Below are 12,564 nucleotides of genomic sequence, written 5' to 3' on the forward strand. Positions count from 1 at the left end.
CAAATTTTCTGCTTGGATACCCTAATATAAAAACCTATCAAAACCAGTGGTGTTTTTTCCAGCCTTACACAGTGTGTAAGCTGAGAATGGGACCTAAAGAAATAGTTGTTGTGGTCAAAAGTGAGTAATGAGGATTAGCTTTGTGGGTATGACTGCAGCAACAACAGATACTGAAGAACTGAATGTTCTCATTTAATTTTCATTTAAAATATGGGCAGTTGAATAAACTGGTGAGAAGTAGCCCATAGTATGAACTTGAGGAGTGTCTGCTGCTGCATGGTACCTGCTTCAGTGACAGTTCATCCTGTGCTGAACAAGAGGCAGCTTCCCCTTCAGGGACAGTTGGTGTTCATGGTGTTGGAGAGTCACTGTGCACCAGCTCTCTCAGCATGGAATTGGGACCTTTGCTGAAACTGTAGGAACTCATTGGAAACCATTCCTTAAAGTGTTCTTGGTGTTATTTTTGTAAACAGTTTAGCTACATCTTACTTGGTAATGTATTTGGCTGTGTTTACTCATGTGAGCTATTTCTTTGGTATCAGTGATACAAGAAAAGCCAATCCTTGTGCCTTGTACAGTAGATACCTTTCTTCTTTTCTGTCACATGCTCGGGTATCAGCTGTGGCTGCATATCAGTTCTACATCTGGGCATGAGACTCTGAATGGGTTACATTACTGGAACAAGGCAAGTTCTCTCCCTGTGTTCCATCCTGATTGATGGTTCTTTAATTCATGTCATGCAGCAGAACAATCTGAGCAATCCCCCGACCCCCCCTGCCTCTCTCCCTCCCACGCCGCCGCCCGTGGCCTGCCAGAAGTTGGTCAATGGCTTCGCCACCACGGAGGAACTCGCTGGCAAGGCTGGAGTGCTGGGAGGCCACGATGGTAAGGCTCATGCGTGTCTGTTCTGTAAAGTCAGTCCTGTCTGTAGCAAATGGCAAAACAGATCTTAGAATCACCACATACGCTGAGTTGGAAGGGACCCACAAGGGTTTCTGAGTCCAGCTCCAGCCCTGCACAGGACACCCCCAGCAGTCCCACCTTGTGCCTGAGAGTGTTGTACAAGTGTTCCTGGAGCTCTATCAGGTTTGGTGCTGTGACCACCACCCTGGGGAGCCTGTTCAGTGCTCAGCCACCCTCTGGGTGAAGAACCTTTCTCTAATATCCCACCTAAACGTCCCCTGACACAACTTGAGGCCTTTTCTTGGGTCTGGTGCCCAGAGAGGAAATACACACCTGCCCCTCTGCCCCCAGTCATGAAGGAGCTGGGAGGTCTTCCCTCGGTCTCCTCCAGGTTACCTCCTAGGATGCTTCTCACTTGCAATACTCCTTTATGAAAACAATATACCCAGACTTCTGAAGGTTATGACCATTACTAGCCAGCAAAATTTTACACAGTACAGTGTCAAGTATCAGTGCCTTTGCTTTGTTCAAAAACATGTTGAGAGCTAGACACACGCTTAAGAAATGAAACAGGAAATGTGAAGATCAGTTTTCTGGGTCTGGTACAAATGACTGGCGTGAGCTCCTTGGTTGAATGAGCTCAAAGCAGCCTAACCAGAATGTGTGCAGTCATTATGTATTTCCTGATTCTTGCAATTTGGACAGTTAAAATTGCTTTCTTCAGTATAAATATTCCTTATATTGGCTTTTTGTAAAGACTATTCAGTGATTAAAATCCTTTTCTTCACACCCCTTTTCCTTTGTTGTTACAAAATTGTTGATTTTTTTGTAGTTCTGTGGGTTTTTTAAGTAAACAGACATCCTCTCATAGTGGCAGAAGACACACTCAAAAGCCTTTTAATCCCTGTTCGCTCAAAATTTGCAGGTTTTTGTAAAAATGGAAGTTAATCCTGAATGGTCACAATTTTTTGAACTTCCAAGCATCTCAGAATGGTGTCAGCATCAGACCCCACCCACACCCAGCAGGCAGCATGTCTGTCACTGAAAGAGCTGTCCAGATGTCTCATTGTGCTGTGCCTTTCTGGTTTCAGTTACCAAAGCTCTGGGGCCAAAGCAGTTCCAGTTGCCTTTCAGACCACAGGATGATTTATTAGCCAGAGCAATGGCTCAGGGCCCCAAAACTGTGGATGTTCCTGCTTCGCTTCCAACACCACCTCACAACAACCAGGAGGAGTTAAGGTAGGTTTTCCTTGACATCTTCAAAAAGATACTTGGAGCAGATTCTGTGATCTTTCAGTGGATGAGACTGTGAAGATGTGGAGAAACAGAATCTTTGTGCACAGCCACAGAAGGGCAGAGAATGGAATTGGGATCATTTTGACTCTTAACATTCCCCACGTAGGGAACAGCATAGTGAAGTAGGTGATTCCAGCCATTGCTAGACTCCAGATGCTGTTAAATAGTTAGGAATACCTTACCTTGGTCTCTTAAAAGTGGAAGAAAATGGTAGTGTGGTGCTGTAGTAACTGGTGACTGCTGTAGCAGCAGCAAGGCTGTGCAAGTCCCAGCCTGAAACTGCACAGCTCCATTCAGTTTCCCAGGTGAGTAACACTGGCTGGAACAAGAACCTCCCCGCAGAGATCTTGCCCTTTGCCTCCCTTTCACTTTCCTGCCCAAAATATGAGTGTCTGTGAAACACTGGAGCCTGTATGTGGACAAAGGCCAGACAGTTTAAATATTAAAACAGTTCAAATATTAAATGCTCATTTTTACCCTGGTAGATAGAGCCATGGGGAGCAGAGGGTTTGGCTCTGTTAATGTCCTTGGTTTTTCTTCGTGGACCTTTCCTGAGAAATGGAATACGTGTGCAGTGGAATATGAGATACCCAGAGGTGATGGCTTACCAGAAGTTTCATCCATTTCCCAAACAACTTTTTTGGGTTTTGTTCCAGGGTTCAAGATCACTGTGAGGACAGGGACACTCCGGATAGCTTTGTTCCTTCTTCCTCTCCTGAAAGCGTGGTGGGAATGGAGATCAGTCGCTACCCAGACTTGTCGGTTGTAAAGGAGGAGAACCCAGAACCTGTCCCATCTCCCATCATTCCCATCCTACCCAGCAGCACTGGGAAAGGTGAGGCTGCAGTAGAACGAACACTTTCAACTATGATTGTTCTTCTGTTTCCTTAAGTGTAGGATTAATGTGCTGTATTCTGTTTCCTTTTCAGGTTCAGAAGCCAAAAGGAATTACATAAAATCAGAACCTGGTTCAGGAGCATTACCTGGTTCTGGCTTCTTCTCCCAGCTTGGACCATCCCAGAATGGTCCTAAATCTGGCCTTATCTCTGTAGCAATTACTTTACATCCCACAGCTGCTGAGGTAAAAGGAATTAGCCTGTATTACATACATAGAGCACCAGAGCAGTTAATTTGGTTTATATATAGTAACTCGGGGGGGGTTACAGTGTAACAGTGTATAGTAATGCTGCTGTTGCAATCTTCTAATAGTTTGTATCTCTGCTGTGGGAGCTGCTTGTCAGATGTAAACAAAGGTTTGTTTTTGTTACTGTTTTTAGAACATCAGCAGCGTTGTAGCAGCATTCTCCAACCTGCTCCATGTCAGAATTCCCAACAGTTACGAGGTCAGTAATGCTCCAGACGTCCCATCCTCCATGGCAGCCACCAACACTCACAGAGGGAACCCACCTATGGAGTACAGGCAGCACTTGCTCCTGCAGGGTCCCCAGGCAGGATCCATGGGGCCTGCCAGGATCGTGGGGCCCTACGGACTCAAGCAGCCCAATGTGCCATTCCCTGCCAACAGCAATGGTGAGTGGCCTTTAACTTCCAGGTGTTCAGTACCAGGGTTTAACTGAGTCAGAAATGATGTATTTTAGCCTTATAAATCCATGCTCTAGAATTCAATAATTGGTTCTTGTTCCAAATAAAACTTTCTCTTCATATGTGATCATGTGGATGCTCCTGGGTTTAACCATGAGTAATCGTCCATCTTGGATTTCCATTGTCTGTTTTCATCAGTGTCAGTGAGGCATTACTCCCATAATTCCTTACATTTATTAGGGTTTGTTTTGTCCAGAAAGATTGTTCCTATGCTGGAAAGCTTGACATGGTTGTTTAAGCCTGTATTCCTGTGTTAGTTTATTTTGTCATTTTTTACACAAGAATGTGTTTTTTTCCTGGTTTGCATTGTTTTAGGTCTGATTTATACAATTTATCTATCAGGCCACAGTTTAAAGCCCTCCTTCCATGCCAAGAGAGTGCTGTGAAGAACGCTGTGATTTCTGATAAATTTGTTTGATCTGCTACAGCCTCTGACAGATAATCTGTTCCCTAGGTCTGGCTGGCTACAAGGATCACAGCCAGAACATGGCAGAAGGCTCAGCACTGAGGCCTCGCTGGTGCTCCCACTGCAAGGTCGTGGTTCTGGGCAGTGGAGTGAGGAAATCCTTCAAAGACCTGCCCTTCCTCAAACAGGTCAGTGCTGAGGTGCCCAGGGCAGGGCCCTGTACTCAGCTGGGGCTCCTTAAAGCAAGGGATGATGATATAAAGTCCTGCTTGTCCTGCCAGCCAAGAGCACTTCAGCTTCCTGGGTAGTCTCCCTTCCTCGTGTGTCCTAATTCAGGGTGGGATATTCCAGTACATTTCATAAACCAGGTCCCATCTATGGGAGTTCTCAAAGCCCTGCTACCAATCTCCTTCCCTGACCTCTTCAGGGACCTCAGTTCAAAAAACCTTACTTGTGAGGCAGCCACGTTGCTGTGTCAGGAATTACTGTAAGAGCAGGAATACTTTTACTCATTTTGGGCAGGAATTAGATTTCAGTTGAAGTCTCTTGTCCTTACACTGGGAGCTGTCATTCCTTCAAAAAATACCATTGCTCTTCAGTGACCAGGAGGTGACTGCACCACAAAGACCTAGCCAGCACCTGAGTAGAGTAAAGGGTTCACACAGGCAGGAATGCACTGAATTCCCAGTAAGGTTTTGCAGATGGATCAGTAGATAAAACAGTGTGATCTGGCTTTGATTAGGCTGAAATGAAACATTCTTTTGCCATCTAAAGATAAAAGAAAATGGATTTTGCTTTGCAAGAGTGCCTATGGAGCAGATGGGTGCATGGTATAGAATGCTTTATTTTGATTGTTAAATTTCTGTGAGAAGCAGGAAATGCTGAAGAACAAGGGTGTAGGTGGTGGTAATGTTAGATTATCTGTCAAATAATCAAGTATTTATATCACAGCATCCCTCATTATTTCACAAATGTTCACAAATAAAAGAGTTTCTAGCCAGATTGGAAGACCTGTTTCATTACACTTACTATGTGAAGAATGGTATTAAAATGCACTTCTTACACTCTTCTGTGTTTGATTCCCAGGATTCCCAAGAAGGCTCAGATAAAATGAAGGACATTGTATTCTGTAGCAACAACTGCTTTGTTCTTTATTCAGCAGCTGTGCAAGCAAAAAACTCAGAGAACAAAGTAAGTATCAAACACTGGCAGACCCAAGTGAGCTGAAATTACTGCAGCTATTTGTCGGAGAACAGAAAGGGGCCGAGGGGGAAGCTTGCACTTAATTTGAGAGGTTTATAAATTAATTGCTCAATATTCAGACATTGAGATTCTGGACCAGCCGCATGAAGTAAAAACCATATTTGCAGAACTTTGTGTCTGACAGATGCATGGCAGAAAAGCCACCACCTCTGGCTCCCCTCCCAGGCTTTGAAGATGCAGTCTCAAAAAATCAGTCATTCAAGTTCTCTGGGCATTGTAAACAACCACAGACATGTTTTTAAGGAGCATATGCTGCATTTGGATTTGGCTTATATAGTTAAAAATAAAATTGCAGCTGTGAAAATAATAATTGAGCAGCAAGTTTATAAGAAGTTTCATTTGTTCAGTAAAACTGGGAAAATAGAATCCTGTTCCCTGATTTTATTTGGGTGAAGCTGCCATTTTAAAAGCATTGATTACTAAAACACCAGTAAGGAGACTGTGAGCTGACAGTGACCAGGAAAAGGAGGCTCTTATTACTGGAGAAGTACATCTGAAGAAGTTTATTCAGCTGAAGGTGGAATTGGTTCAGGAAATTTTCTCAGGTGGTCCCGAATATTCTGCTATAGTTGTCTACATGCAGACACTGCGAGGAGTGTCTGAAATCTGAGAGAAACAGGGCATCACTTCTTGCTGTGTCGAGAGTCATTCAGTGTCAGAGGAAGGTGGAATTAAATTTATCTAATTATTTAATCATTAAAAGTGAAATAGTCTTCACTGAAGACTGAATGATCCTGCTGAGTTTCTCACAGTTAAAATTTTTTGTGTACTTTTAACTAACTTGTCTTCTGCTGTTTCTAGATCAGATGTTACTCTTTTCTCCTAAACCATTGGACAGAACAGCTGTGTCCTTCAAGCTTTACCTAATCAATGTGTTCTCACAGTCCTGTGCAGACTGTATAGTTTGAATCCTTCCTTCAAGTGCATCCTCCTTATTTTCTCAGGAGGAATTGAATTTAAAAAATACAGCCCTGGAGAAGATAACTTTGTGTTCATCCATATCCTTTTAGTGTCCCATGTAGCTCATTTTCAGTTGTGTATAAACAGGGCAACATTCCTCTACAAGTGCATCAGCATGTACCTAATTAAGCTAATTAAATGTCATGTTCAGCCTCTCAATCCTTTAATTTACTCTTTCAAGATTAATCACACAAAGCACGTTAAGCACTTCATAATCTAAACTTCCTTTGTTGTTCTTGTTTTCTGTCTTAGGTTTTTGTTTGTTTGTTTGTTTTCCCACAAATCTCTGCAGGTATAATTTTTATTTACTGTGACTGAATAGTTTAAGTCCTCAAGTTGTATCTAATCCACAGCTCTGCAGGAATTCCTCCTCACTTGTTTCCAGGAGAAAAATACATGGCATTAGTTCTGAATTTTCCACTTCTACCAAATACCGGATTCTTACACTTTAAATTAGTTCTTTGACACATATTTTAAGGTTACTTTGTGTTGTAACAAAACTTTCTAAGAACCCTTAAGAACTAAAGCTGGCACTCAGCTCACTAAGCGCAATTGAGGAGTTTTGCATTCAGAACCTGGACAAAAGATTGTTTGTGCTTTCTCTCGTATATTAAAGGGGCACCATGTTCTAGGTGGGCTGGGAGAATTTCTTGCTCCATATCCTGGCCCAAGCTGTGGTAAGACGGGTTAGGATAATTTCCATCTTTCTCTGTTGCTGCATCTTGATTTTAGGCATTTGGAGAAGCCGCCCTCCTACTGAGGTGCCCATGTTTTCAGGTTATATTTAATGATAAACAGGTTTGGGATCTTTTTCTTAAAGAGTTTTTCTGTTGGTTATCAGGAATCGGTCCCACCCCTGCCACAGTCGCCGATGAAGGAGAGGCCACCCAAAGCATTCCATCAGTACAGCAACAACATCTCCACTTTGGATGTCCACTGTCTGCCTCAGCTGCAGGAAAAGGTTTCTCCACCCTCATCACCCCCCATCATGTTCCCCCCTGCGTTTGAAGCAGCCAAGGTAGAGGCAAAACCAGATGAGCTGAAGGTAACGGTGAAACTCAAACCCAGGTTAAAAGCAATACACAGCAGTCTGGAGGACTGCCGGCCTCCCAGTAAGAAATGGAAGGGGATGAAATGGAAAAAGTGGAGCATTCAGATTGTGATTCCTAAAGGATCATTCAAACCTCCTTGTGAAGAAGAAATAGACGAATTTCTTAAAAAACTGGGCACAACCCTTAAACCAGACCCTGTGCCTAAAGACTACAGGAAATGTTGCTTCTGTCATGAGGAAGGTGACGGATTAACTGATGGACCAGCAAGGCTTCTCAACCTGGATTTAGACCTTTGGGTCCATTTGAACTGTGCTCTTTGGTCTACAGAAGTCTATGAGACACAAGCTGGTGCCTTAATAAACGTGGAACTAGCACTGCGGAGAGGCCTGCAGATGAAATGCATGTTCTGTCACAAAATGGGTGCCACCAGCGGTTGCCACAGGTTAAGGTGCACCAATATTTATCACTTTACCTGTGCCATTAAAGCACAATGCATGTTTTTTAAAGACAAGACCATGCTTTGCCCCATGCACAAACCAAAGGGAACTCACGAGCAGGAGCTGAGTTATTTTGCGGTGTTCCGGAGGGTGTACGTGCAGCGCGACGAGGTGCGGCAGATCGCCAGCATCGTCCAGCGCGGGGAGCGCGACCACACCTTCCGTGTGGGAAGCCTCATCTTCCACGCCGTGGGCCAGCTGCTGCCACAGCAGATGCAGGCCTTCCACTCCTCCAAAGCCCTCTTCCCCGTGGGGTATGAGGCCAGCCGGCTGTACTGGAGCATGAGGTACGCCAACAGGCGATGCCGCTACCTCTGCTCCATCGAGGAGAAGGACGGGCTCCCGCTCTTCGTCATCAAAGTGGTGGAGCAGGGCCATGAGGATCTGGTTCTGACTGACACAACACCTAAAGGTAAATTTTGTGAACTAAGATCGTGAGTGTCCTGGGGTGACTTTGTGGCTTTGTTGTTTGTTGGGGTACTGCGGATTCCTATGGTACAGTACCTTTTTGAAGCAACTGTTGCAGGCACTGTTCTAACATAATGTTTATGGTGAGCTTCCATTTTTAATACCTTGCTGTGAAGATGTGAACACCTCTGAAGAAACTGTATAAGCTACAGATCAGAAGAATTGTTCCGAGTCTACAGAGGAGACCCAAGATTGAGTGCTGAAAATTAACTAAAGCGGTAGGAAAGTCAGCACAGGTTTCATTTCATGAAAAGTGACTTTGTTTAAATACAGAGCCTCTGCTCAGTTATCTTCAGATCAGCTGGGCTCAAGTTAGGGAGCTCTAAAAACAGCTGAGTGACCACATTGTTCTCAGGGTGGGTAGTGTCTCTGTCAGGGTGTCCATAAACATATGGACAGGTCTTGGAAATTGGCTCATGGATGTTCTGGAGGCCTGTAAGCCTCTGGGTCTCAAGGCCTTGGTGCTGTGGGTGCTGATACCCACACAGAACTGACTGCAGACAATCAGTGGAAATAGAATATATTTTGTATTTTCAGAAAACCGTACTTTTGCAGGATTCCTCAAGAGAAGCCTGTCCATGTTCTTGTCAAAGGACTGAAAGTTTCCATGCTGAGAACACTGAAAGCTCCATTTCAGAGAACTGAGAATCAACGGTGTGTTCGGGATTTGTTAAATCCCAAAAATTAGCAACCAGTCGGTCTCCACTTCAGCTTTTAGACCCTGGCCTGTTTGTATAGGCAAAGACAAAAACTTTCTCAGTGCTGGGTTCTGGTTCCCATATCCTCAGGCATTTGTTTTGAAACCAAGTGCAACAGTTTTTATTTTTTTGATCACTGTAATTCTCTCCCAATGGTTGTGTAGGTGTGTGGGATAAAATCCTGGAGCCCGTTGCTTCTGTTAGAAAAGAATCTGAAATGCTCCAGCTGTTCCCCGGCTATCTGAAGGGTGAAGACCTCTTTGGTTTGACAGTCTCTGCAGTGGCCAGGATTGCAGAATCGGTGAGTTCACCACCCCAATTCTTGCTGGATCATCCCACTTGCTGGATAGACACACGACAAGGGGAACAGAAAGAAGTATGAGAAAGTAACAATTTTGTTACACACATAATTAAACACATAATTATTTCTAATTTTTTTCTTTTTCTCTCTCTCTTTTTTTTTTTTTGCAGCTGCCAGGGGTTGAGGCCTGTGAGAACTACACTTTCCGCTACGGCCGAAACCCCTTAATGGAACTCCCTCTTGCCATCAACCCCACGGGCTGTGCCCGTGCTGAGCCTAAAATGAGTACCCATGTCAAGAGGTTTGTGTTAAGGTATTTTGTTTTAATTTCACATAGTACAGCCCAGGGTTTATAGGCTGCTTTAGGGTTATTTGTGCTTTCGTCTGCTGCTTACAAACCCTGTCGTCCTTGGCTGTGAATGTGCATGCCCCAGTCAGAGGAACTGCTTTGTGTCTCCGCTAGCTGGCTTTAAGTGTCTGTATGTCTGAGAGGATTTTTATTGGGTTTCCTGGCTGTTTTCAGAGAAATCTTCAGTTTTTCTTGTATTCTTTCCTGTTACATGCCCAATTCCTACAGGCCTCACACCTTGAATAGCACCAGCACATCGAAGTCCTTTCAGAGCACAGTCACGGGGGAGCTGAACGCGCCTTACAGCAAACAGTTCGTCCATTCCAAGTCCTCTCAGTACCGCAAGATGAAAACCGAGTGGAAATCCAACGTGTACCTGGCTCGCTCTCGCATTCAGGTCAGTTCCAACTTCAGGAAATGGATATTAAAAACAATTACATGTGCTTTTATTAATACCTGTTTTACAGCTGAATTTTGTAGATGTTATATTTTATATATAAATATTTATCCGAATCCAGATGAAAATCTGAAACTAAACCTATTGCAAAATTCCTTGCAGTCTCGTTCCAAAATTGGCAATTTTTATGTGGCACATCAATTGCACAGATTGACCTTAAGTAAGATTTCTTTCTAATTACTGTAAATATCTGAAAAATTCATTTGCTATGGTCATCCAGAGAAAGAATTTATTTTTTTTTTAAGTTTTGGGCTGGTTTGTTGTTAGGGTTTTTATGCCTATTCCTCAAAACTGTAGTAAAACTTGATAAAAATAGAAATACACAGTGGAAGCATGAGATGCTCAGGCTAAGCTGATGAAGTAGTCCAAGACCAGCAGGAAGAGCTCAGTACTTGCTTGCCTTCAGAAGAGTATAAAATCCATTGCTTTACGTGATGCTGCCGGTTTTGCCCCACAGTCTGTTTTGGAAAAGCTTTGTGACTAATCTGGCCATGTGTGGGCATGGTTGTTATTTATTTCAGGCTGGACTTCACCGTGCCTGGGTTCCTCTCAGGTGTCTCTGGTCTAGCAGAACCCACTTTTATTTCTCAGTGAATTTATAACCTTTACACAGTCAGTGTCAGAGGGGTAAGAGCAGCTCCCCCACTGAGACAGCAGCCGAGTTTTCTGGGATCCGTGTGAGGCTGGATTCTGCGTTGGGCTGTTAGTCCATCAATTATTTATCAGTGCTGCTTCTCTCCCCTTTCCACTGTTGGTTCGGGGCACAGAGAGGAAAACAGAGTGTAAAGTTATTAACTCTCAGTGTACATTGTGTAGGGCCTGGGTTTATATGCTGCTCGAGACATTGAAAAGCACACAATGGTCATTGAATATATCGGGACGATTATCCGGAATGAGGTTGCAAACAGGAAGGAGAAGCTCTATGAGTCTCAGGTAAGGGTGTTTGTTCATTCTCTCTTTCCCCTTCCCCATTCAGACATTCATAGAACAAAACAGATGCTGTTCTCCCCGATGAATTCAGGTCCCCTGATTTGTTTTCTGCTGTGCCAATAAACGCAAATAGGCTTAAAATAAAACCAGAGGACTCTACAGTGATTGTTGTCAGAGTATTTCAACGTTTAATAAATCTCACAGCACCCTGGCCATCTTCTGTTCCAGGCACAGCTCTGGCAGATGTGTCGGGACCTCCGTTTTTAATGAGAACTTCTTAAATTTAAAGCCACTTCCTTTGTGTGTGACTCAGTGGCATTGTAACAGTTACTGCCTGTTTGGGAAGCAGTCAGATATCCTGGATAAAAAGCAGTGTGAAGCTTTTAGGGAAAACTAAATTGTCCAGAGGTTTGTGTTCATAACCCATCATCATCCCTCACAAACGCAAGGGGACACAGACAGTACATGACACTGCTTTCCCTCATGAGCCAATGGGCAGTGCCTGGTGTGGAATGAAGGAGGGCACTTGGAGCTGGCCCATGCTGTTGGTTCATCACTGGCAATGCAGTAAAGCCTTACCAGAGCCCTTGTGCCACTTGTGTCTTTCAGAACCGTGGCGTGTACATGTTCCGCATTGACAACGACCACGTCATCGACGCCACCCTAACGGGAGGCCCTGCAAGGTGGGTGGCCCTGGAGGGATCCCTCACCTCCTCCTGGGGCATCCCCTGTGTTGGCCTGGGGCTGTTGGAGGCTCAGAGTGTGTGGGGTTTATTCTCTGAGCTGGTGCATTCAGTCTTCAAACTGTCCCACTGTCTCTTCCATCAGCTTTGCTCATCTTTCAGTTACATTTCATGGCAGCTGTGAAGAAAGGAATTTTTTTTTGATCCTTGATTTTTTTGACATTTTCTAGGTAAAGAAACAAGTACAGAGTAATGTAATTGTATGTGGAAAGGCGGTGAGCCCGTGGAGCTAAGGCCATCCTGAGGTTTGATTCAGATTTGCCTCAAGGGATGGGTTTTCCTAAAAGGTTTCATCTGTCCCACTCTTCTTTTGCAGGTACATCAACCATTCGTGTGCACCCAACTGCGTGGCTGAGGTGGTCACTTTTGAGAGAGGACACAAAATTATCATCAGCTCCAGCAGAAGAATCCAGAAGGGGGAGGAGGTAGGGCAGGTTCTGGCTTTACACCCCTCTTGCCACGTGCATCCATTCTGTGATTCCCAGCCAGTGGCACTTGTTTGTGCTGGGGGGAGGTGACATTTCCCTTCCCCTGTCCTGTGCCTGTCCCTTACAGTGCAGCAGCCTCTGCTGTGTTTAACCTGCAGGGAAAGCTCTGGCAAATCCCAACTCTTCCATAACCACTCTCATGCCTCTCCTT

General features: G+C 44.3%; 1 protein-coding gene across 26 annotated transcripts in view; it reads left to right on the plus strand.

Annotated features, from left to right (window-relative positions):
- KMT2C (lysine methyltransferase 2C) overlaps window positions 1–12,564 on the plus strand; it is a 191,791-nt gene that overhangs the window by 177,213 nt on the left and 2,014 nt on the right. For 23 of the 26 annotated variants that reach the window (XM_086865657.1, XM_086865666.1, XM_086865745.1 and 20 more), the window contains 14 exons: window positions 744–885; window positions 1,995–2,142; window positions 2,856–3,034; window positions 3,129–3,280; window positions 3,477–3,729; window positions 4,256–4,395; window positions 5,294–5,398; window positions 7,272–8,391; window positions 9,310–9,446; window positions 9,617–9,759; window positions 10,024–10,192; window positions 11,069–11,185; window positions 11,792–11,865; window positions 12,242–12,350. In XM_086865657.1, the coding sequence (XP_086721783.1) occupies window positions 744–885; window positions 1,995–2,142; window positions 2,856–3,034; window positions 3,129–3,280; window positions 3,477–3,729; window positions 4,256–4,395; window positions 5,294–5,398; window positions 7,272–8,391; window positions 9,310–9,446; window positions 9,617–9,759; window positions 10,024–10,192; window positions 11,069–11,185; window positions 11,792–11,865; window positions 12,242–12,350 (2,988 nt within the window). The remainder of the gene's footprint in view (window positions 1–743; window positions 886–1,994; window positions 2,143–2,855; window positions 3,035–3,128; window positions 3,281–3,476; window positions 3,730–4,255; window positions 4,396–5,293; window positions 5,399–7,271; window positions 8,392–9,309; window positions 9,447–9,616; window positions 9,760–10,023; window positions 10,193–11,068; window positions 11,186–11,791; window positions 11,866–12,241; window positions 12,351–12,564) is intronic. The other 3 variants (XM_086865612.1, XM_086865603.1, XM_086865619.1) reach the window with 3 other exon arrangements.

Source organism: Cyanistes caeruleus, chromosome 1, assembly GCF_971803275.1.
Source record: "Cyanistes caeruleus chromosome 1, bCyaCae1.hap1.1, whole genome shotgun sequence".
Lineage (NCBI taxonomy): Eukaryota > Metazoa > Chordata > Aves > Passeriformes > Paridae > Cyanistes > Cyanistes caeruleus.